At 27.4% G+C, this 24568-nt stretch overlaps 2 protein-coding genes across 8 annotated transcripts in view; one reads left to right on the top strand and one right to left on the bottom strand.

Annotated features, from left to right (window-relative positions):
* LOC124954133 overlaps positions 1-19196 on the top strand; it is a 156153-nt gene extending 136957 nt beyond the window's left edge. For 2 of the 3 annotated variants that reach the window (XM_047506580.1, XM_047506581.1), the window contains 13 exons: positions 3301-3471; positions 10766-10910; positions 13202-13453; positions 14147-14321; positions 14402-14508; positions 14851-15000; positions 15107-15240; positions 15434-15592; positions 15870-16036; positions 16166-16542; positions 16873-17024; positions 17129-17336; positions 17665-19196. In XM_047506580.1, the coding sequence (XP_047362536.1) occupies positions 3301-3471; positions 10766-10910; positions 13202-13453; positions 14147-14321; positions 14402-14508; positions 14851-15000; positions 15107-15240; positions 15434-15592; positions 15870-16036; positions 16166-16542; positions 16873-17024; positions 17129-17336; positions 17665-17882 (2415 nt within the window). In that variant the 3' untranslated portion in view covers positions 17883-19196. The remainder of the gene's footprint in view (positions 1-3300; positions 3472-10765; positions 10911-13201; positions 13454-14146; positions 14322-14401; positions 14509-14850; positions 15001-15106; positions 15241-15433; positions 15593-15869; positions 16037-16165; positions 16543-16872; positions 17025-17128; positions 17337-17664) is intronic. The other variant, XM_047506582.1, reaches the window with a different exon arrangement.
* LOC124954134 (COP9 signalosome complex subunit 7) lies at positions 16707-23896 on the bottom strand. Of its 5 annotated transcripts, XR_007102458.1 has the most exons (5): positions 23767-23896; positions 22742-23396; positions 22472-22646; positions 20194-20373; positions 16709-17009 (listed from the first exon to the last, which is right to left on the bottom strand). XR_007102458.1 is itself a non-coding variant. In XM_047506587.1 (4 exons), exons 2-4 carry the CDS (start codon positions 23387-23389, stop codon positions 16990-16992), a joined length of 843 nt encoding a protein of 280 aa, XP_047362543.1. In that variant the 5' UTR covers positions 23390-23396; positions 23767-23896; the 3' UTR covers positions 16707-16989. The 5 variants fall into 5 exon arrangements, 4 of the variants coding, with proteins under 4 accessions (XP_047362543.1, XP_047362540.1, XP_047362541.1 ...); XM_047506587.1 differs by lacking the exon at positions 20194-20373 and having other exon boundaries at positions 16707-17009; XM_047506584.1 differs by lacking the exon at positions 16709-17009 and having other exon boundaries at positions 20052-20373; positions 23767-23895.
* Positions 23897-24568: the final 672 nt, after the last annotated feature.

The raw sequence follows: 24568 nt of genomic DNA, 5'->3' as shown, positions 1-24568 counted from the left end.
TAAGCTTTAATAATAATAAAAAAAAAAAAAGAAAAAAAAAAGAAATAAAAAACATTCAAAAGATGTAACTGCAAAACTTATAAACTATATTAAAATAAATGAATAAAAGCAAACGATCAAAATCGCGTTGTATTTATCGCTTAAAAATAGATATGATCGCAATAGGGATATGTTTAAAGAAGTATACTAATTGCGTGGATACCTATAAATTAAGATATAGCATTAAAATAAAACTAGACATGGAGCAGTAACATTGAAATTATAATATTTATGATATTAATAATGAATATTAATTATGCGGATAAAAATATCTTGAAATTTTATTCTACTTTAATTTAACGCGAATTTTCTATATTGTTCTTTATGTTTTTTAATATCTTTTTCATTCTTTAAATTATTCAAATATTCAATATATCCTTTTAAAATACTCTTTAAAATTTCATGGAACATATTTTTAAAAATTTTCTAATGCACTGAACGTCAGCCATTGGCTCGGCAGTGCGTACGTAATATCATGTAAAAAACATAATAAACGTACGTATTACCGATTTCCGGATCTCACCACATGGAGGTTGCTGCGTATGGAGATCCATCTTTAAATTTATTAAAAAAAAATAAAGTTTTATATTTGTAAAAACTCTAGATATAATATAACATATAAGTCTATAATAAAACAGATAAAGACTTAATACAAAGTCATATAACATAATAGTTTGTTAAAATTCTATCTTTCTATATTAGTTAAAATTTAATTAAAATATCTTAACAATAAATTTGTTTGTATGCACTTGTATATGAAGAGTAGCAGAAAGTATATGATAATTGTTATGGAATGTGTCCATGTCCACAAATTAATTGAATACAATAAATAATAACATGAAAATATTCAAGGATATTATTAATATAGAATAATATTAAATGTATTTATGTATAGAAATGTATGTATATATGAGAAGTATATGTATGCATATAATGGGTACATATAATTTGCGTATATTCAATATGCAATTTGTTAGAATTAATATTTGTAAGATTGGTAGATAACAGTTGTTGTTGAATGTGTCCAAATCCATAAATTAATTTAATGCTATGAATAATAAATTGGGCAAGATTTAAGAATATTAAATCTTTTCTATATATAAAATAATATTAAAAGTGAATTTATATATAAAATAAAATACATTCATTATATATACATACATATAATGTATACAATATAAATATGTATACATGATCTGTGTATTCATGTATAAATGCTATATATATATATATATATATATATATATATATATATATATATATATATATATATTGGAATCTAATATGTTATAAAATATGATTAATAAATTTAATTAAACATATCTTATTGAACATATATATGAGAATTAATTAATTATTGGTTTGCTTAACTTCTCATATATATATATAATATATATATATATATATATATATATATATCTCATATATATCTCATATATATATATATATATCTCATTATACATAATATGTATAATGAGAAGTTAAGCGAACCAATAATTAACCTAGAAAGTATAATGTACGAACTGATCGAGACAACTGTACGTAAGTAAAGTACAAACACGTCTGAACCTGTAAGAACGAGTACGTATCACGTTAGTGAGAAAGAGGGGAGAGTCATACAAAGGCTTAACTTTCGATCGTCCTTTGATTGTTTATACGTATTTTTGCTGGCACGTTCTAAGTTCTCCGTATACACATTGTTTATACCCGTATATATATATATATATATATATATATATATATATATATATATATATATGTATGTATGCATACACACATATATGAATATTGTATATACGACGAAATAATATCGAACGCGATAAATTAATGAAAGATTATTAATGAGAGCATCGTTAAAAGACGAGAAAAGTATTTGTATCGCGAAAATAAAATTGGAAAATTCGAGAAATAAATATGACGCATTAGTTCCGTGGGAGATATCAAGACACCGATATTATTTTCGCATATATCTTTTAAACGAGACGATGCCATATCTTGCGAACATTTACGCGTGGAAATTGCGTTTTCGGCGATCGATTGGTATATAAAATAAGAGCGTACATTAGAAAATGTATATTAATTACCTGTAATTAATATGACGACGACGCTCCATTGCTACCTGTAGCACTCACGATTCCAAAATGGCGACGATATCACCGATATGATTACATGAATCCTGGTGCGCATGCGCAAAATGTCATTTTCGATATGATCCGCAAATATTGTAATTTTTCGATCTATTATACGAAAATATCGAAACATTAAAAATATGACATAGGAACTTAAAAACTATCTAAACGGATATTTTATTAATTGAAACATTGAAAATTAATCAATATAAATCGATACCCTATAGAAATAATGTTTAAGATCATGAAAAATATTGTAAGAAAAATATAGATGCTGACATTTATTTTCCATATATCTTTTATTATTGACGTTATTACGACAAGTTAATAATGTCAATCGGAAATTATGTACATTTGGAAATCGATTAGTATATTGAAATATGATCTATGTTAGAAAATATATACTAATTACCTTTAATCGACATGATGATAAAGCTGTATTACGATCTTTACTACACGACGAATTCAAAAGAGCGTTGATTGGTTGCGTCAAACTACGGCGGGCATTTTAGATCACGTGATTATATATGAATTTATATTTTCTATAATTAAAAAGTATTATTCATTATACTCATATTGATAATTTATTTATTATATATAGTATAATATTTATATTCAATAGCAATATAAATTATTAATATGAGATAATGTAATAAAAATAAATAAATTATAATCATTTTAATAATTTACATACTTATAGATACTATATAAATTATTAATACTGTATACTATATTAACTCACTATATAAACTATTAATATAATTGTAATATAAACTAAAAAAAATTTTTAATCAGATAAAAATTATAACATATATCTCTAAAAGAATTTCCAAAAATTAATATGAAAATTCGACAATTATTTTATAACAAATTATCACAAAATCGAACAAATTTGAATTTCGATTAAACAATTCGTTTTTCTATGGAAATATATCGAGAAGAAGCTCGTAAGAAAGATATTCCCGTCTTCAATCCGCAATTTTTATCACTTATTCCTTATTTTCTCTCTCTCTCTCTCTCTCTCTCTCTCTCTCTCTCTCTTCTTTTTCTCTTTCCAATTTCATTAACCTTTTAAGCTCCGTATTATGAAAACCAATCGTCTTTTTGTCTTTTCTTCTTTTTATGTTCACAGGTCTCCTTCTTCTCAACGAGTCCGGAACTCTCGAACAAGCAACGTTTCGAGTATTTCACCAGAACAATACCAAGTGATCATTATCAGGTCAAGGCCATGGTAGACATCGTTTTAAAAATGGGATGGAGTTATGTGTCCATCATATACGAGGAGAGTAATTATGGAATCAAAGTAAGTAATTCTTTATTTGATAAATTTACGAAATATTAAAACACATAAAAAAAAAAAAAAAAAAAAAAAAAAATATGTCATTTTGAGACAAGGAGAAGGATGAATTTATTCTCTTTTTTCTTTATTTCTTTTTTATATTTGAATAAATCACTCACGATATATTCGCTATCTATCGAAAGATTTCGTTCTACCAGTAATGTGATTCTCTTTTATCTTTATATAAAAAAAAAGTACTTTCGAAAAAAATAAAAATAAAGAGAAAATGAAAAATTTTACGATGTAAAAGTTCCCAAAGGTATTAATGAACTTCTTGTATTGCATTCAATAGATGAAAAAAATCTTGATCAGGATATAAATTAAAATCGGTTATATGAAAATTTCAAGATTATTGATGCTTTGCAAAGTTATTGTCAAGTAATCAGAAATATGGAGAATTTAATTTTATGTTATAGACGATCTATGTGTGTATCTGTCTATGTGTGTATGTGTGTGTATGTGTGTGTGTGTGTGTACGCGCATAAAAACTCACCATTATTTTCTATAATATTATTTATTAAATGCTACCTATATAAAGAATGTTAAATTACAATAAGTGAAGCATGAGTAAATAAAATCGAAATTTGAACGTGAATATAACGTGTCATATACAGACATTAAAATCCAATAATTGAGAATAGAACGAAATAAAAGAGATGAACTTTTGTGAGATAGTACTTTTGTCATAAACCAATACGTAAATGCAGCTCGTTTTTCTCTCTATCCATTTTCATTGTACCGATACACGGACCGAGTTCTCAAAGGTAGCGCGTTTGTCAAAATGAAATAATGCTCTGTGTTCAATGAAGGTCATGTTTGTAAAAAAGAATTTTAAATATGCCAACGAGGAATTCATCAATCTTTCTCCATCAGAATGTTCGTTAAACAAAATTATTATGTTTAAACCATGATATCCTTCTGTTTTTTCGTTGAAAAGCGTTTTTCACTATTCAAAGCGAATGAAATCTCAAAATGGGTCATAGAAATCGCTCTCACCAAACCTTTACCTTCGACGAGTATTAGAAAATCTTTTCAAATTTAATTTTCTCTCTCTCTCTCTCTCTCTCTCTCTCTTTCTCTTTTTATCTATCTATCTATCTATCCATCTGTCCATTTATCCATCCATCTATCTCTTATTTTCTTCTTATCTATTTTTCATATTCATGAATTTCTAAAAAATCATATTCAAAAATCAATATTACTTTGACATCGACTCGTAATAAGTTCTATTATTCATCTTCTAAAATCTCATAAATTTAAGATCGATTTGCAAAGATCCCTGATATATATATATATATATATATATATATATATATGTAATAGATAAATTAGATAACAATATAAAACAGCATCACAAATAATCTCGCTATAAATATATCAAGCAATATTGAAACTTGGCGCAGGAAGATTGACAGGTGCAAGGGTGGTTTTGACATCGTTTTAGGATCTCTCACGTATAACACGGGAATAACGTTATTGAAGATGCAAACTGATTATCTATGGATAATTGCTTATTATTGAAAACAACGACTAGCTTAATAATCATATATAACTGCGATACTATATATACATTGTGGTTTTATAATGTAAATAACGTAATACACTAAGTCATTATAAGTCTACATAGATATGCATACATACATACATTGCATGTAACATTCGCAAGAATAAAAATAAAAATTATAATGGTAATTACAAATTAATGTTATTTCGTGAAATAGAAAATAAGTTCGGAGACCGATATACTCAGACTTTCTGGATTATCTCTACTCGATGAACTTTTAATTGGAGAATTCCGTGAATAAATTCAATGAACGAACTACAAAAGTAAAGCTAATTAAAGAACTCTGTAGGGTTGGTATATCTAATCAACGCCATCGAATTTTCGATGAAAAAAGAAACGAGAAAGAAATAAATATAAGATATATTGAAATAAACTATAATTCTAATAAGATAAACAAGAGAGTATGCACATATAGACTTTGAAATATACATTCGAAACTTTGCCCGCATGGAACATTTCAATTTAGTTTCATATAAACGATAACTCTTAACTGCGTTAAGAAAATTAGTTGACTTTAGTTTCTCACTTGCTCCAATTAAAAATTATTATTCTGTATGTGTTCGCTATTAAAATAAACGTAACCGGTAAAAATATTCTGGAAGAGAATATATATATACATATAACTATATGTATGTATCTATGTATGTATATTAGTATTTTATCTCCTATCCTTCTCATATTTTACTTTGAATATTTTTCTTGTCCGGTCGAAACAATAAGAAACGTAAAGAGCATACTATAAAAAGTTTTACATTAAAAACGATATGGATATATATATATATATATATATATATATATATATATATCTTTATATATCTTTGATAATGATAATAAAATATATACGTAGTGTTTTTCGAATTAAAATATAATTGAATAAATGATCTAAAAAAAGAAAAACAAAGAAAGAAAAATATAACAAATTTGTAAAGTTGATATGCATAAAATAAATAGGATCGTATTTATTCGTATATTATCTACGGTCCAAAAAAAACGACTAAATTGTATAAAAGTTAAAAACAAATTAACTTCGTAAAAAAGCGCTTTGTTATTTAATTCTCACAAAAAAACTCTCGTACATTTTGATAGAGATTATACGAGCCTGTGATTATGAAAGTGATCTGGGTCATATATTTTTACTTTTTATACACTTCACTATAATTTTATCTTACTATGATTTTATGCACGTATCGATTGTTAAAAATTATCAATCTCGAAGAATTACTTTTTTGAAAAAATTAATTTATCGAAAGATTTATTATGTATATACGATAAATTGACGAGATACGAGATTAGAAAATATTGAAAAAATCGATTCTATTATAAGGATATAATTCGATTATGTAGATGAATAGAGAACTTTTTTCCCATTAAAATGGTATTTCTGTCATTTCTCTACGACTTTCCGTTGCCAAGATATTGCCATCGAAAGATTTTCATTCATAATGCGTAACATATGTACGTAGTACTACTAGTGGTACTGCTTACAGCTGTTTAAATCAATGAAATTCCAAGAATTTATATAGGTCACTACGTTTTCCAAGAAATTTTGTAGGCCAGTGGGTCAATAAATATTAATTATTTGCATCGTAATATCTCTGAAACTAAAAATCGTAGAGATTTGAAACAAATATCATTGTAAAGGGCATTTTTTAGACTATTTTTTCAGCCTATTGTTATTAACAAATTATTATAAACAATTTGTTATAAAAAATTCCGTGAATGAATTTTTTTTTAATTTTACATAAAATGAATACTAAGGTATGTGTACACACATATATGAATCAATTGTTTAACAATTTGTTATAAACAATTTGTTATAAACAATTTGAAGAAGTAATTTCTCATAAATTGATAACGAATGATATATATAAATGTACATAGATACATGTATTTGCATATATTTAATAATTTTTTTATAAACAATTTATTATAAACAATTTTTATTGCAAATTAATTTTTTATAAATTGCTATCAAATGATCCATGTAGATATATATAAATGCATAATTGATAATATCTCCTAAACAATTTGTTAGAAAATATTTGTTATAAGCCATTCGTTATAAATTATTTGTTATAAATAATTTATAGTAAATGATTAATTTTTTATAAGTTGACGTCAAAATCAACATACGTAAAGATATATAAAAATACATTTATTTAACAGTTTGTTATTAATATTTATAAACAAACTTTTATGACGTAACGATACATGATACATTTTAATTTGTTAGAGACAAATTATTCTGGTAACGAGAGTATACGTAGTAAAATAAAAATATTCAAATGAATTGAGAATGACATTTAAATTTTATAATTTGTTCCACTACTTAAATTAATATTTCTTAACTGATATTAATCTAATGCATGTCTTTTAATATCTTATATGGCTTAGAATTATTCACTTTATGTCACTTACATGATCACCAACTCATAGAAGCTTAACAATAATTTTCATTAGAAAGTGCATAATACGTGCGAAAAGTGTGATAATATTAAAGTATTATTTTTTATGACCTATAAACGACAAAAGCATATGTCAATGTATATTTAGTATAAATTTCAACGAGCAATGTGCTAACAAGGCAGTAATTATTATTATTACAGTGGCATTATCACCGATATTGATAGTTGTCCAGATCGTAAAGTAAATAATTAGAAAAGCTTGTGAAACAATAGCATGCCACAATGTTACCTGTTATCCTACTCGATTCTGAACACTCTCTGGGGAAGAACAAAAGCTTGGTGGTGTGAACGAATATCGATCCATGTTAACGAATAACGTTATTGGCTAATGATGTGATTTATATAGCTCTTCGAAACATAGTGGAAATCGATGCTCTTGATCTTTAATTATATCCAATTTATAACATCATATACAGATAAATAACATCAAATATAAATGTTATTGTAACATTATTTTATATATATATAAATATATAAATATATATACACACGCAGCAATTTATTTAAGAATTTACAATTTATTAATCATTTTATTTGACAAGTAAAAGATGTATTAATCAATTGAAATTAAGGTCAACCGCATGACCGCCGATAACATACAAAAGCTTTTCGGTCTAATAAATATTCATCGAAGTTCTCATAAGGAGGGTTAGAAATTACAAGTTTCCTTCATCTCCCCGATCTTTAAATTTTCTCTCTCTCTCTCTCTCTCTCTCTCTCTCTCTCACTCTCTCTTTATATCTCTCTCTTTCTTTGAAACGAAAATTGCTCCCCTTTGTCCCATCCTTTCAATCTATTCTAGGTTATCCTATCGACAATAACGAAGAAGGATTATCTTCGATAATGCGAAATTGGCGTTCGTATTCTCGACAAAATCCTTCCATTCATAAGTTCCCAAGTAGGAAAATGAAATACATTGCAGTTGTATATAGGTACCTATATATGCTACAAACTTTTAAAATAAATAATGCAACAAAATATGCATTACAATTTTCGAATAACTAAAGAATGAAAATAAAAAAATTTAACTATATAAGTGCCATCGTAAGTAAACAGTTAATAAATTATTTATGAATCAACCTAATAATAAAAATTTCAAATTTTTCAAAATTTTCTAAAGCTATCGTAAAGGCATTTTATTAAATGTCATTCCTAAATAATTTTCATTTAATTATAATAAATTCCTTATTGATAATAACACTAATTTATGGATCTATTCATAATTAGATAATTGTCGTTTTTTAATACGATAATAAATTCTTTACTAACAACGACACTTATTTCTAATGATTTAGAATGATTACGAAGAATAAAAAACAGGTGATAAAATTTAGAAAATAATTACCAGAATTCAAGTAATTTGTTATGTCATCGATAGACATAAATCATCGATAAGCATTATCATGATCGTAAGGAACATAATTCGTGTATATCCAAGGACATATTATAGCATAGTAAGTTACGATGGGTAAAAACCTGAATGTAATGTGGTTGTAAAATATGTAGGTACACGTATATAAACGGGCTTTCCTGTTTGGTACTACTTGTAATTTATCACGAAACGTCGCTCGCTTCGCTAAGGCAAGACAATAAACAGAGACTCCTCGTAGGTAAGAAATGAATGAGAAGAAGGAAAAGGGTAAACGAGGAGAATAGAGACCACTGACCCAGATATTGGGCACTCATTGATTTATGCACGCCGCTTTTCCACTCGCTTAAGCAGACATCCGTGTCCTAGCTCAGAAAACGCCCAGAATACACTCGATTTCGTTCGATCGATTATAAGAAATAGAAAAAAAAAGAAAAAAAAGCATGATTCCCACTTTTGAAAAATTCTTCTCCTCTTCATTATAAGCTCCAATTCTTCCAATCGATTTTCCTTATTCGTTCGAGAATGTTTAATCGAACATATATGTATGTATATATAGATCTACGTTCATTAACGCAAAATAAAAGCTGAATTTTGACGAAATAATCTCTTTTGTTCAATCGAAAAAGAAAAAAAAAAAAAAAGGAGAAAAAAAAAATTCAAGAATTCTATTTGAATCAATATCGCTTATTTAACGCCATATATCATTGTTAAATATGAAGAAATTTTCTTACGCAATCGCGGAAACTATAATATTATGAAAAATAAGAGAAAGGAAAATGAAAAAAGAAATCGTGGAAATTCATGAGGAGTTAAGTCTAACCATAATATTTTCACACTTTTTGTTCCCAAAGAACTCGGGGACTATATTTTATCGAGAAATTTTAAAAAGAATAATTTTTGGAATGTTTCATGCTTTTAAGTGAACCCTCTTCTATAAATAATACTTTGCGTTTATTCATTCGTTGTGTACTTCGTCCTGTGTGACCTTCCTTTTTTTCCTTTCTTCCTTCCTTTTTCTTATTAAAAAAGAAAAATATGTCATTATATACATATATAAAGGAAAATACGAAAAAAAAATAAGGTACATTAGGTAAGGTAAGAAATTTTTCTATATTATACGAGAAAATCTTCACGAAAGTAATTCAAGATACATGGGAAAGAGGACAACTTTCGAATGCGCAACATCACTTGTTGCATTTAAGTAACCATAAAAAAAAAATAGAGTACCGGTTTTACACTGTAAGGAATAATACTACTGCATTTTAAAAGCATTTTAAAAGAAAAATAACTTGCAACAACGAAATAAAAAGGACGGTACTTGCGCAAAAGTAATTCACATAAAAAGAAAACGAATAAAATGAAGAGAAAGAGAAAGAGAGAGAGAGAGAGAGAGAGAGAGAGAGAGAGAGAGAGAGAGAGAGAGAGGGATTCCTAAACTTCGTCGGAATTTCATGAAATGCATCAACTTAAAAATGCTAATATTTTATATATCATTAGCTGCTTTCATACTTCGACACTTTTACATTTATAAAATTCAATTCTCTTCAATTATATTTGAATTTAAAACCATCAATCTTTGTTCGTAAATATAACGAAATCTTTTCATCTGTTTTTTTTTCTTTTCTTTTTTTTTTTTTTTTTTTGAGAAAAATCAAAATATTAGATATTCCTTTGTTCACTACTTTTCCATATTTCTATGTACGTGTATACACGCCAAGCCTTTTGTATTTCTTCTTTCGATTCTCTAATTATGATTATAAAGGAAGAATATATAAGAATATATAATCTAAATTTTCTGCATAAAAAAAAAAAAAGAAGAAAGTTCTATCGTAAAAAATATCATTTCTTTCTTTACAGGCTTTCGAGGAACTTGAGGAATTATTAACGAAGAACGACATTTGCATTGCAGTTAAAGAGAAATTAGTTAAAGATTCTGGAGTGGCAGAAGAAACGGCTTATGATAATATTGTTCTTAAATTATTGACCAAACCACGTGCTAAAGGTAAGAAAATTAATTTACTTAAAATATGAAAATAATTTATCATTATTTGCAGAATTAAGTAATTGAATTCCATTGTTATTTGCGATAGAAAAATTAACAATATTAGATTGATTAATAAATAATGTATATGTCAAAATTTGTATTATTTTATATTTAATAAATAAACAACATTGTATCCTTATTTTTTATCAGAAATTCTAACATTACTTATCGACCAATCTAATATTATATTATAGCCAATAATTGATGTCGAAATATTCAATATTTTAAATCGAATATATTCAATATTATTTAATTAAAAATTTCGATATTACTTATTGACTAATTTAATATAGTACAACGTTTAATAAAAAATTAACATAATATGTGTGCATGTACGAAATATTTCGTGAATGACACACAAATGAAATAGAAATAAAATTCTATTGCGTCGTAGAAAAAAAAAAAGAGGAATCATTCAGTATCTATAAAAATCTACTCGATTATACTCGACGTTCGTATATATAAAGACGAAATTGCAATGAACCCAGAAGGAAGGAAGACTAGTTTTAAACAACTTTCACGTACGATTTTCCTCTCTCCTTTGATTGCAACTCCTTGAAATTCAACTTCTATCTCGTCATGGTTAGCTCCATAAATGAGACAAACACGAAAGTTTGCTGTTAAAAATAGATGTTATTCCTTAATTTAGAAAATCAACTGAAATATTACGTTTTCCTAGAAATAAGAAAATGAAATTCTCTTTTCACTTCCTTCATTTTATATGAAAATATTATACCGGAATAAATTCAATTCGATAATTAATCTCATTAGATTATAACTCGTATTTTATAAGAGCGAATGTATATCATCCACTGTGCATAAATTAAAAGATATAAAACCAGATGCATTATAACTTTAGGGAATGCGAAAGACTATAATTTTCAATTTTCACAATACTGAATGGATAGAGAAGCCGAAAAAAAAAGGAAATAAAAACAAAATAGACTAATGGAGAGAAAAGATATCACAAGGATGAGCCTGTGTAAAAATGACTTTTTTACGGAAATAAATTGCTTCGCGTACTACCCCATTGCACCCTGTACATAAGTAAAATGAATATAACGCGTATTAATGCCTGCTAGGGGGAAAAACGGAATAAAACGTTTTTCAAGCGGTCGTTGTAATGAAAAAATGTAATGAAAAAATGAATGTAGTAAATAATATCAATATAATTATTATACATTTAAGTATTATTTCGATATTATCGATATTCATTAATAAATGAATTAATAAATAATGCGTGAATATCGAAATAAAAGCATGTATTTTCACATTAATTATAAAAACAATACATTTGAGTTGTTTGACAAAAATATATCTTTTACGAATATTTTGAAAAAATCAATATACGAGATATACAAAATGCAAATGTTTAAACGGGAATTTAGTCGCTCGATATAAAAGAAAAAAAAAAAGAAAATAAGTAAATTGCAAAAAGCACATAGGAATGTTAATTTTCAAGCTCTAGTAATTCTGGAATATTGCGCTGGATAAATAAGATATATGAGGTATTTTAAAATTGGCTCGTGTATTTCATAAAATAGAGGGTTCGTTCCTACATTGATGACGGCTCTGTTAACCAATAGAATCGATTCTCGCTGGAATTTAAGCAATGAAGGATCATCCCGTATATATTTTACGAAGAATACTTTCACTTTTCCTTTTCTTTTTTTTTTTTTTTTTTTTAACATCTCTTTTAATTAATTATTAACGCTATGCATTTAAACTTTGTAGAAAATAATCCGATAAATGAAAATCCGATACGTGTGAACTATTACTAAAATGAGATAGGCAGACTCGAGCAAATTTAATTCGTGTTAAAAAGATAATAAAGTTATTAAATTCAAACTACAACTATATTAACTACACTACATGCAATATAACATTTAAAACTTAATAAAATTATAAAATTGGTTATTATAAACTTCAGCAAGGAACCAACAAAGCCGCGTATAAATCTTAACTCTATTCATAACTCTTACCAATTATATTTTACAACTTGGCTGAAGATAACATAAGTTATAACAAACTTCAATAAGAAATCAATAAGAGAAGATCTTAAATAAGATCTTAAATAATGATATAAAAAAATGACAGCATATAAATTATTACGAACTGTAGGAAGAAATCGACAAGGCAATGTATGCGGACGATTAGATCTTAGGAAAAAAGAAAAAAGAAAACAAAAGAAAAAAAAACAAAAAAACAACAAAAAAAATACAAAAAAAAATATGTTCCTTTTATAACAGGTTGTATAATATTTGGATCGGACCAAGAAGTAGCAGGAGTTATGAGAGCTGTCAGACGTTGTAACGCGACTGGTGCATTTTCTTGGATAGGGAGCGATGGATGGAGCGCACGAGGTTTGGTAAGCAATGGTAATGAAGCAGAAGTTGAAGGTACACTGTCAGTTCAACCCCAAGCGAATCCTGTCGGGGGTTTCGAGGAATACTTCCTAAATCTCACTGTCGAGAACAACAGGAGAAACCCCTGGTTCGTTGGTAAGTGAAAGTTAGGCAGGTATATCCCTCGTCAAACAACATTTCCCGGCAACTCCTTAAAACGAAATAGCTTTACGTGCTACCACGCTATGTACCTAGGTATTCAACCATCGTTTCGTTCCTTTTCGTGCTACGTGATACGGCTGCGTGACGTATACCGCACAGTTTTAATTAACGAACACTTCCTCCTCTTTGATCTCTTTTTCTCTCTCTCTCTCTCTCTCTCTCTCTCTCTCTCTCTCTCACTTTGCCCCCTCTCCTTTCTCGTAAATCATTCATCTTTATCATCATTTTATAATATCATTATTATTTTCTATCAATTTTTTATATACCAATTTCAATCTCCTATTTTGTTGTTTATTTTTCTTAATATCTGGACCATGTGTGTGAATGAAAGAAGAGTACATGTATTTAATAAGAGAGCATAATTTGTTTATGTCGAATTGGCCAATAAGTGATATTGGAATTTTTACTTCTTTTTCTTTTTTTTTTTTTTTTCTTTTTTATATCAAAGCAAATAACATTGTGTTCGATATTTTTTGTCACAAATTCCAAAATTACTTATTGACAAACGAAATGTTATATACAAATAATTATATACTTGTAAATCGATCAATATCTTATCTTTCTCTTTCTTCTTCCTTTCGTAAATAATAAAAAGACATTTTTTAAAATTTCCTTTCAACGTTTCAGAATTTTGGGAAGATCACTTTCAATGCCGTTATCCGAATTCTTCTTTGACACCATACAATAAGAAATACAAGAATGTTTGTAACACCCAGGAACGACTTACCAAAGAGAACACAGTCTTCGAGGATCAATTGCAATTCGTATCTGACGCAGTAATGGCCTTTGCCTATGCATTTCGGTACGATTAATCGAAATTGATTAATTAAATATGACAGGGAACGTTTAAAAAGAAAAAAAAATTATTATCCTATTTCACAGAGACATGCATAAAGATTATTGCGGTAATAAAGTTGGATTGTGTGATGAAATGAAACCAACCAAAGGAGTACAGCTTTTAAAGTATCTACGCAAAGTGGATTTCAAAGGTGAGTTACGTTGATTTCCAAGAATTACTTTTCTGCAAGCATTGCATTCCTAAAAGGAATGCACAATGAATACAGACATGCGTTGAATCGACGAATAATTAATATTAGAACGTTCAATATTTTATATCTAAATAAACAATATAAATTAGTAATATATTATAATATTCAGTTGGTAAATAAATAAGTCTCAATATTTTAAATAAAATGTGTTGAAAATATAATTTTATTTATTTCAATATAATTTCGATATTATTAATTTATTTGGCCGATCTAATATAACAAAATGGAAAACAATTATTATGAATTCTTTTATATATCCTTCGAATGTCTATTCTTTCAAAGGTTTGAGCGGTGATGAATTTCGATTCGATAAGAATGGTGATGGACCGGCAAGATATAACATCATACATTTCAAACAAACCGAACCTGGTGTCTACAAGTGGATACGCGTTGGCAAATATCTCGAGGGAGTACTACATTTAAACATGTCTAGTAAGCTACCATTGCAAAGGATTCCAGAGAACATTCTCAATTTGCTATCCCTTTAGGAACACCGTACACATTGGATACAGTGTGCTCGTTCATGTATTTGTTCCAGTGGTTCAATTTAAGCTGGGACACAATCAAACACCTGAAAGCGTTTGTTCCTTGCCATGTGAAGTAGGCCAAGCGAAAAAATATGTCGAGGGTGAAAGTTGCTGTTGGCACTGTTTTAATTGTTCTCAATATCAGGTAGTCCGATAATCATAACGAAAAAGAAAAAAAAAAGAAAAAAAAGCAAACAGAAGAAAAGAACTATTATAAAAATTCTAACTTAAATTACTTTCCTACAAATTTATCTAAATAATTATAAAATCGATCGTACCGATGTAATGTGAAAAGAGTTAAAAATTATAAATTAATTGTATTCGTATATTTTAAACAGATAAGACATCCAAACGATGAAACACAATGCAAGAATTGTGAACAAGGAACGGTACCAGACGAAACTCATTCTACTTGTAGCAAGATACCCGAAGAATTTTTAAGACTCGAAAGTGGATGGGCTATTGGTGCTATGTCTTTCTCCTCTGTTGGAATACTAGTAAATATTTATCTTTTCATTAAAAATCAAAAATAGTTCATTGATAAAATATTTATCGTAGTTGTATATATATCCGAGTATCAACGTAATCAATAACATATTATTATAACATGTTTTTGCAATAAAATATGTAACAAAAATAAGTTTCGAAGGTCAAATAAATAGTTCGAAAAGGGTGTTAAATATTTTTTTCTGTTTCTTTCTTTTTTCTTTTTTTTCTTTTCTTTTTTTTTTTCTTTTTTTTTTTTTTTTTTTTTTTTTTTTTGAAATTTCTTAGGTGACTTTATTCGTCTGCGGTGTATTCCTAAAACATAACGACACCCCTGTCGTTCGTGCTTCCGGTCGAGAACTTTCTTACGTCCTTCTCACTGGTATCTTACTCTGCTACCTGGTCACGTTTGCTCTAGTACTCAGACCTACCAATCTTGTTTGCAGTATTCAAAGGTAAGTTAACTTCGACGCATCTTTCCGATGCTATCCGACATATGTATATACATAGCTTTCAAATCTACAAGTAAGATCTTTTATTCGGACATAGATAGATCTTCTATCTAACCAAATCATTTCCTACAGATTCGGTGCTGGATTTTGCTTTACCGTAGTTTATGCAGCACTTTTGACAAAAACAAATCGAATATCAAGAATTTTTAACGCTGGAAAACACAGTGCCAAGAGACCATCATTTATATCACCAAGATCTCAATTGTTCATTTGTTCCGGTTTAGTAGCGGTACAGATACTTATTAACGGTGTATGGATTGTTATCGATCCAGCTAAAGCGATGCATCATTATCCTACTAAAGAGGATAATTTGCTTGTTTGCAATAGCTATATCGATGCTAGCTATATGATTGCCTTTGCATATCCTATTATGCTGATAGTTGTTTGCACCATTTATGCGGTACTCACGAGAAAAATTCCTGAAGCTTTTAACGAAAGCAAATATATTGGTAAGTAAAGGATAATTAACTAAAAGAAATACAGATAAACATATAAATTATTCAATTAGATATTACGTGTAAGCTTTTTAATTTAAATAAATACAAATTTGTGAGGATGTTTATTAAGAAATATTTATTATTATTATTAATCATATTTTAAAACATGCATATATATATAATATTAATTTTTCAATTAGACATTATGTGTAAGCTCATTTATTTTTATTATTATTATTATTGTTATTATTATTATTTCTTAAAGCACACACAAGATAGATTAGAGTTAATACAGTTTATATAATAAATGAAATATAAATAACATAATAATCATTTAATTAGGCTTTACTATGTACACTACCTGTGTTATATGGCTAGCCTTTGTTCCACTTTATTTTGGTACTGGTAATCATGTCGCATTGAGGATCACTTCGATGTCGGTGACCATCAGTCTCTCTGCTACGGTGACAATTGCATGTCTGTTCACACCAAAGGTAAACAAAAACAAATATATATATATATATACATATATATAATTTCTAAAAGTATCGTTAAATAAATCGATCGAATTGATTTATATAAAATTTCTTAATTACAGTTATATATTATTTTAATTCGACCGGAGAGAAACGTTCGACAGAATATAATGCCATCAAGACCTTACAATACTACCAAAAGCTCAGCTGTAACTGGTACAAATGCTTCGAGCATGATGGCTCCTGTTACATTAACCGCTGTGACTTGTGATCAAAACAAAGCCGTTAAAAAACATATCAAAACTATGGACTGTTCTACGCAAAGCGAATGTAAACATCCATTATTTATATTTTTCTATCTATACAAATATATATTTTATTTATAAGTTTCTTTTTATATGCAAATGAAATATAAATTCTTTTCAAATTAAATAATTTATACATGTACGCGCACACACACACACACACACACACACACGTGTATATATATATATATATATAATATTTTAAAAATATTTAATGTATATATACTTTTTCAATTATATTTATATTAAATTATTAAAATTATTTATAAAAATAATATATATATATAAATTATATTAATATATATTAATAAATAGTTTGTCTAATTAATTTCCAAATATTTTTATATTTAAAGATTACGAGTTAGAACTAAAGGAACGGAAGAATGGAAAATCGGCTCCCACTTTTGTTTCACGTGCAACGCAAACCCAATCGAATAACAACGAAAAGGAAACGAACGATGGTGTTCATCGTATTGACAAAGAATCGAAAGAAAATGCGACAACAACGAGACAAACGAATAATACGAAAATAGGAAATGGACCTGTCAATCAAAAGGATGTTACTTTATAGCAAAACGATATCGTTGAAATGCCAATCGTTGCGGCTAATTTAAAACCGATTTCGAAGAAGCCTGTAATAGTCTAAACAAAAAGAATCCAATACTCTTAGATAATTGTAAAACGAAATAATTATAGGAAATTAATTATATAACGAGCAATTTTTTTCATGACTTTAGAAAAATTCTAAAAGTGTCATTTATTGCATTAATGATGGACGAAATTTTCATTAAAAAATTTTCGATGAAAATATATGGAGAAAAAAAAAGAAAAAAAAAAAAAAAAAAAAAAAAAACAGAAAATCGATTTTTCCAATGAAAAAGTAAATATTCCAATGAATATAGTGGATTTGAATATAAAAGGAATCTCATTTAACAAGTTTTTCTTGATAATTCAATCTTTCTATATATAAAGTATCTGTTTATCCTGCGTTAAAAAAAAAAAAAGAGAAAAAAATAAAAAGAAAAAAAAAACAAAGAGAAAGGAAAAGAAAAGAAATCATGGACCATAGAAAAAAATTGGACAGATTTGTAAATATTAAAAAGAAATAGATCTAATAATTAATGTTGCATTGTTTAGAATTTAAAGGTGACTGTGATGATGAATGGACGCGTAAATATGTACGTATATATCAATGATTAGACATGAGGCGTTTGTAAATCGCCAAATGAATTTTCAACATCTATATAAATCTAATAAGAAAAAGATTTAATAAAGTGAATAAATCGAAATATTAACTAATAATAGTAATAATAATAATAATAATAATAATAATAATAATAATAATAATAATAATAATAATAATAATAAATAATGAATAACACGAAGTCACACTTTCGAAGAGATCGATGCTCTAAGTTGCTCTGTGATTTAGACGTAACTAAATAAAATTTTGTATCTCTTCTGTGTATATAATATATAAGAGAAAAATCTTCTCCTGCGTTCCACAATTCATGCCATAATATCATGCACAATTATGCTAATGTTATTGAGAGAGTTACATTTGTAAATATTTGTCGATATTGAATCGAATTGATTGGTTTATATAATAAGAAAAGAAAGAGAAAGAGAGAGGAAGAGAGAGAGAGAGAGAGAGAGAGAGAGAGAGAAAGAAAGCGAAATAAAAGAGATGGAGAAAATATAAAACATATACGTAGATATGTTTTATTCTAGAATGTTGCCAAAAAATATATATATAATTAGGATATATTTCTTTGAAAATAATTGTAATATTTGTATAAACTGATTCCCGTGCCATATCCACAGCGGCGATAAAGATCTATTGTTCTCATTTTCTGTATATAAAAGAGAAACACTTTGTATATAATATATACATATATATATATATATATATATATATATATATATATATATATATATATATATATATAATCGATGTTAACATTTAAAAATTAAGGATATTACATTCTGACTTAGAAAACAATATGCTTATTCTTATCAGAGTTATATGCAAACACAATAGGTATGAAATAATTCGAAGAAAAATGATCTATAACGTTAACGAGCATTGATCTTTCCAACAACTTTTCCTTGACATTGTAAAACATTTAAAAAGAAATATATTCGTTGTAGAAAAAATAAAGGAGAAACCAAAAGATAATTTGTAAATACATATAGGAAATTCATTCTCATTAGATTTTACGAAACATTTCTAATTTATAATGCGAACGAGATAAAATTTTAATTGTACTTTTAATCGTATACGTACATACATACATACATACATACATACATACATACATACATACATACATACATACATACATACATACATATGTGTATATCGAAAAAATTTTTATTCGCGAATGCTTGTTATTTTGAATTCGCCTTACAACGAATCCTCGACGCAAATCGATTCAAATTTCTGTGATTTCGTTACGTTTATCTGAAACTTTTCGAATTAAAAAAAGAAAAAAAAAAAAAAAAAGAAAAAGAAAAAGAAAAAAAAAAGAAAGAAAAATAAGAGAGGGAGAAAGATAAAAATGAAAGAAAAAAATGACGAATGATGTGAGTATGTTTCTGAAAGAAAGAAGAAATAATAAAATAAAAAGAATAAGTTAACAAATAAATTCATTTTTTGACGTCTGCATTTATCTTGTTATCCAAATTTCACCGAACGTTGGTCTTTCTCTATCGGTGAAACAAGAGATTAAAAGAATCCTTACTCTTAGTATAGTTTTTATTTGTTATGCGTGCACATCAAAAGTGTTGCAACTTACAATAAATATATATGAAACATTTTAAAGATGAAATTTATTTGTTAAAGTATAAAATTTATATATAATAGAGACGTCGAGATATACCGTCGAACGAAATCCCCATATGTGTTTTCCTCTAATTTAATCACCCTAACTCGTTCTCCGATCACCCCAATTTCTTCACCGACGGCCGATCGACATCAGTTCGCGACGTAGAAGATCCTGAAAATGGCGTTGTAGATCCTGAAAATGCCGCAGTAGATCCTAAAAATGTGTCTGTAGATCCTGAAAATGCCGATCAGTCTTATGGTTTGTAACTTTTCAATGAATATACAACGTTAAAAGAGAGTTAAAGAACACCAAAAGAAAAAAAAAAAAAAAAAAAGAAGAAAAAAAAAGAAGAAGAAGAATATGATTATCTTGAGGATAAACTTCAAGTATTAACGAATGGACAGGAACAATTTAATATGATTCACACCTCAACTTATTAATAATTAATGGCGCACTCTTTCCTTAGTTCATCAGCACTATCACTAATACGAAGACTACTATTGTCTATTAATAAAATGTATATTAAATAGAAACAATAATCTGGAAAGATTTGAAATAAAAGGACACCATCGGAAAGCTAAATGTATTTCAAACTTCTCTCTCTATCATCCTCTATATTTCTTGCCAAATACTATCAAATTCTATGATCTATTAATATTGATGAATCTTCTACATCACTCAAATAATAATAAGACTGATCCTTGAGAAACCTATGAAAATTCTGATTTAATGACTATTCATTCTGTGGACATAAAGGAGAGGCACCAGGGGATTAGAGAAATAGAAAAGCCTCACTAAAATAAATTACTTTTTATTCCATTAGCAATTACAACGCTTTTAAAATTATACTGACATTTGTATTAGCTAAACTACATCAATGGTGTTGAGGTTTTACCCTTCTTGACATAGAACCTTTCATCAAAAACTATCTGCTGATCTAATTACACATTTCTCCGAACACTAAACAATTTAAAGACTTTGTATCAAATTTCAGCACATAAAAAAATGAGGTATCTCGATATGACCGAACGAACACTAATCAATCATTTGGACATGCTATTTTTAGATTGGATAACAATAGTTGTACAATATCAGATGTGGACTATAAATTCTATCAATCTAAATAAGCTTTGGTCTGAATAAAAAAAAGAAAAATGATATATGTATTAATGAACTGTAGTATTAATACTGATAGTATTAATGAACTGTACAAGTTTCTAAACATTTTAAATCCCACAGAATATATTCTGTCTTCCTAGAAAAAAAAAAAATTTCTTATTGTTAGATAAAAAATTTTGCGCATGAATAATCATGACATGTTCATCACTAAATCTGTGCCATTTATTGGACAACAAGCAAACTAACTCGTTGACTTCCCAAATCATTCACTATTACATACATTTGTGTCAGTGCTGTTTAAGAACCAAGAATGAAAATTGCAATGTTCATTCGCTTCATAGAAGCCAATTCTCAAATTTGCCAAATTAAAACATGCAAGCCAAGATATGAATTTTACCAAAGACACGTCACTATCAGTGAGTCAATCAGTATATATCATTAAGTAGACTTTCGATGTATCTCATATATGATAATTTTCCCATCATATAATTACAATTATATCTTTCATCAAGGTATTTGCATACTTTTTTTTTTATGATGAATCCCACATAATGTGCATAGATGTTACTTATTCATATCAGTCCATGAATCTATACTAATATATACTTCATCATTATATATGAATAATTTTTAACTTTTTCAATCACAATATTGCACTTAATTAATAAATTCGTTCTTTAGTACTATCCCATATTTAAATCCTCTTATTTTTATCTTAAATTAAATCATTTTAAGAAATTAGAAGTTTCAATTTCTAATGTTATTGCAAAAACAAAATTTACAAATTAAGATTAATATTACACAATAAATTATATTCCACACAAATTTTATGTGTGTATATATGTATATATTCAAGAATTTGTACATGCATCTTTGCAAACTTTTAAGTAGTTCCTGTCATTTATCCATTTTATAAATATAATAATAACTATTCGCAATAAAAGATAGAGATCTCTTGCTCTTCTCTCTTTCTCTCTCTCTCTCTCTCTCTCTCTCTATCTCTCTTTTTCTCCCTCCCTCCCCTCCCCACTCCAATTTAACATATTTATATATTAATAATAGAAAATCATTGCATGTTATAAGAAATATAAATTTCAATAGAAGTTTGCAAAATAAATGCAGTACAAGGCACACAATATACTACAACCCTATCATAAGAAAGTCACACGTTGTATACAAGTTGATAAATAACTTTAGGTCTTCCAAAACTTACCACTGCCTCTGAGACATTTCACCTTCTGTTGCTTTTTCTTTAGATCTGGTAGCACTGGTAAAGCTTCTCTACCAGATTCACTGCCACCTGCACTAGAACTACCTCCTGCTACATCAGCTTCTTGTACTCCACCACCACCAGCTTGAGCAGCCAGCAATTTCTTTATATTGGCAATCTACAATTTATTAACAAAGATATTTAATAAAATTATACAAATTATGAATTCATTTAAGCAGAAATCTTTAATAATATGTTCAGAATAGCACTTACATCTCGTTGTATTCTTTCTTTGTGATAAGTGGCTTTTTGTTTTTCTACATTTGCACGTGTCACTTGTTCTTCGATGCACGCTAAGACAGCGTCACAAGCTTCACCCCAAGCAGATAAAGTTTCTGCTACTACTCCTGCATCACCGGGTCTAACATCTCGTCCTAAGCCAGCATAATCCACTTCCAATTGAGAATTTTTTTGATCTAATTTACCATGTATTATGTCTGCATATATAGCTTCTATTATTAGATCCTCTAGATCTCTGACATTTTTTATATCAAGTTCTTCAAGCAAGATAGAATAAGGTATACATTTAGACTTAGTTGCAAGTGTTACAATTGTAAGATGTTGAAGCTTCTTTTTTTGTGTAGGAGTCAATTCCAGAACCTTATCTTTATTCTCTAAATATTGTTTATATGTACCATATGCAAATAAATTTAATGTATTCCAATATTGAACATATGGACCACTTTCCAATTCCTTTATATTTGGCATATCCAGTAATTCACCAAAGACATGAACTCCTGGTGTTTCTACAGCTTGACGTATTAATTCCAAAGCTGCTGCACCTTTAGCTGTTTTTGCAAGCAGCACAAATTGTTCCAGAGGATTACTTGTTGACTTTTCGGTGGATGTACCACCAGTCATTTTGAATCTATTTACAAAAGATTTATTAAAATAATCATTAATATTTATATTATCTATGCATAGTAAAACATTAAGAACAATATCTTTTCTTTTTTAAAATAAATTAAATATAATAATAATCAATTATGATTGCAAGATAAGATTAAAGACTAAGATAATTGGAAAGATAGAAATTAAAATGAAAAATACATGTATTTCATTATATAAAATGTATGTATAAGATATTATATGATAAGACATTATATGATTCGAATACTAGAGGTTAGGTAATGCATGTTTTCTAATCATTTCTATAGGCAAACATGTAATTATCATATTCTTATTAAATAATTATCTCGAATGAAAATAATATATGATATTGTAAATATCAAACTTACATCGTTGAGTTAACTATCCGAAAATCTTACCAAAATTTTTTCACTTATTCACCCTTTTCGTAAATGCGCAAATTCATTGCGCATGGATTGAACTTCGAACGTATACAAAAGTATGCATATATATATGAAGTTTACATTTTTTAAAAAGTATTAACTTCATAAGTAAATACGAGATTAAAAATTTAAAAAGAAAAAAGAAATGAAAATAAAAATAATTCTAAATTTATTGGAAATTTGTATAATGTAAAAGAGAACGAAATTTTCTTTTCAAATTTATTTATCTTTTTTTTTTTTATCCTACGGTTTAACTACACTTTTGAAATTTTAGCAATTAGTCAGTGCCGCCAAGTGTCGGCAAGTAGCGGTAAAATTAAAAATTAATTCAAAAAAAATTTCTTTCTTATAAGTTAAATTGCCCATTATAAATAGAGATAATATTATATTACATTAACGCAACGAATTCGTCATTTTTAATATTATTTTAAAAAATACTTGATCACGCAACTATACTTATTTGATAAAAATTATAATCTCTCTTGTGTAATGTTTTTTTACCACTATTAATAATTTCATCGCTAATTTGAATTAGATATTATATTTCTAATTGGGCACATGTTATACGATAAATGTTTAAAACGTAAACATTGTAAAAATAATTCAATATTTTATTTATTTAATTCTAAACGCTCTCGTTAATTGTTACATTAATTCTTCTATTATATTTATTAAAAAAACTTATATACACTCTTGTACCTATGCACAGGATGCACATCTGTAGAATTACGTAGGTTGTCAACACTGG

Source organism: Vespa velutina, chromosome 14 (genome assembly GCF_912470025.1).
Source record: "Vespa velutina chromosome 14, iVesVel2.1, whole genome shotgun sequence".
Taxonomy (NCBI): domain Eukaryota; kingdom Metazoa; phylum Arthropoda; class Insecta; order Hymenoptera; family Vespidae; genus Vespa; species Vespa velutina.
The sequence above is the reverse complement of the archived record's forward strand: the minus strand, read 5'-3'. Positions and strand labels throughout refer to the sequence as shown.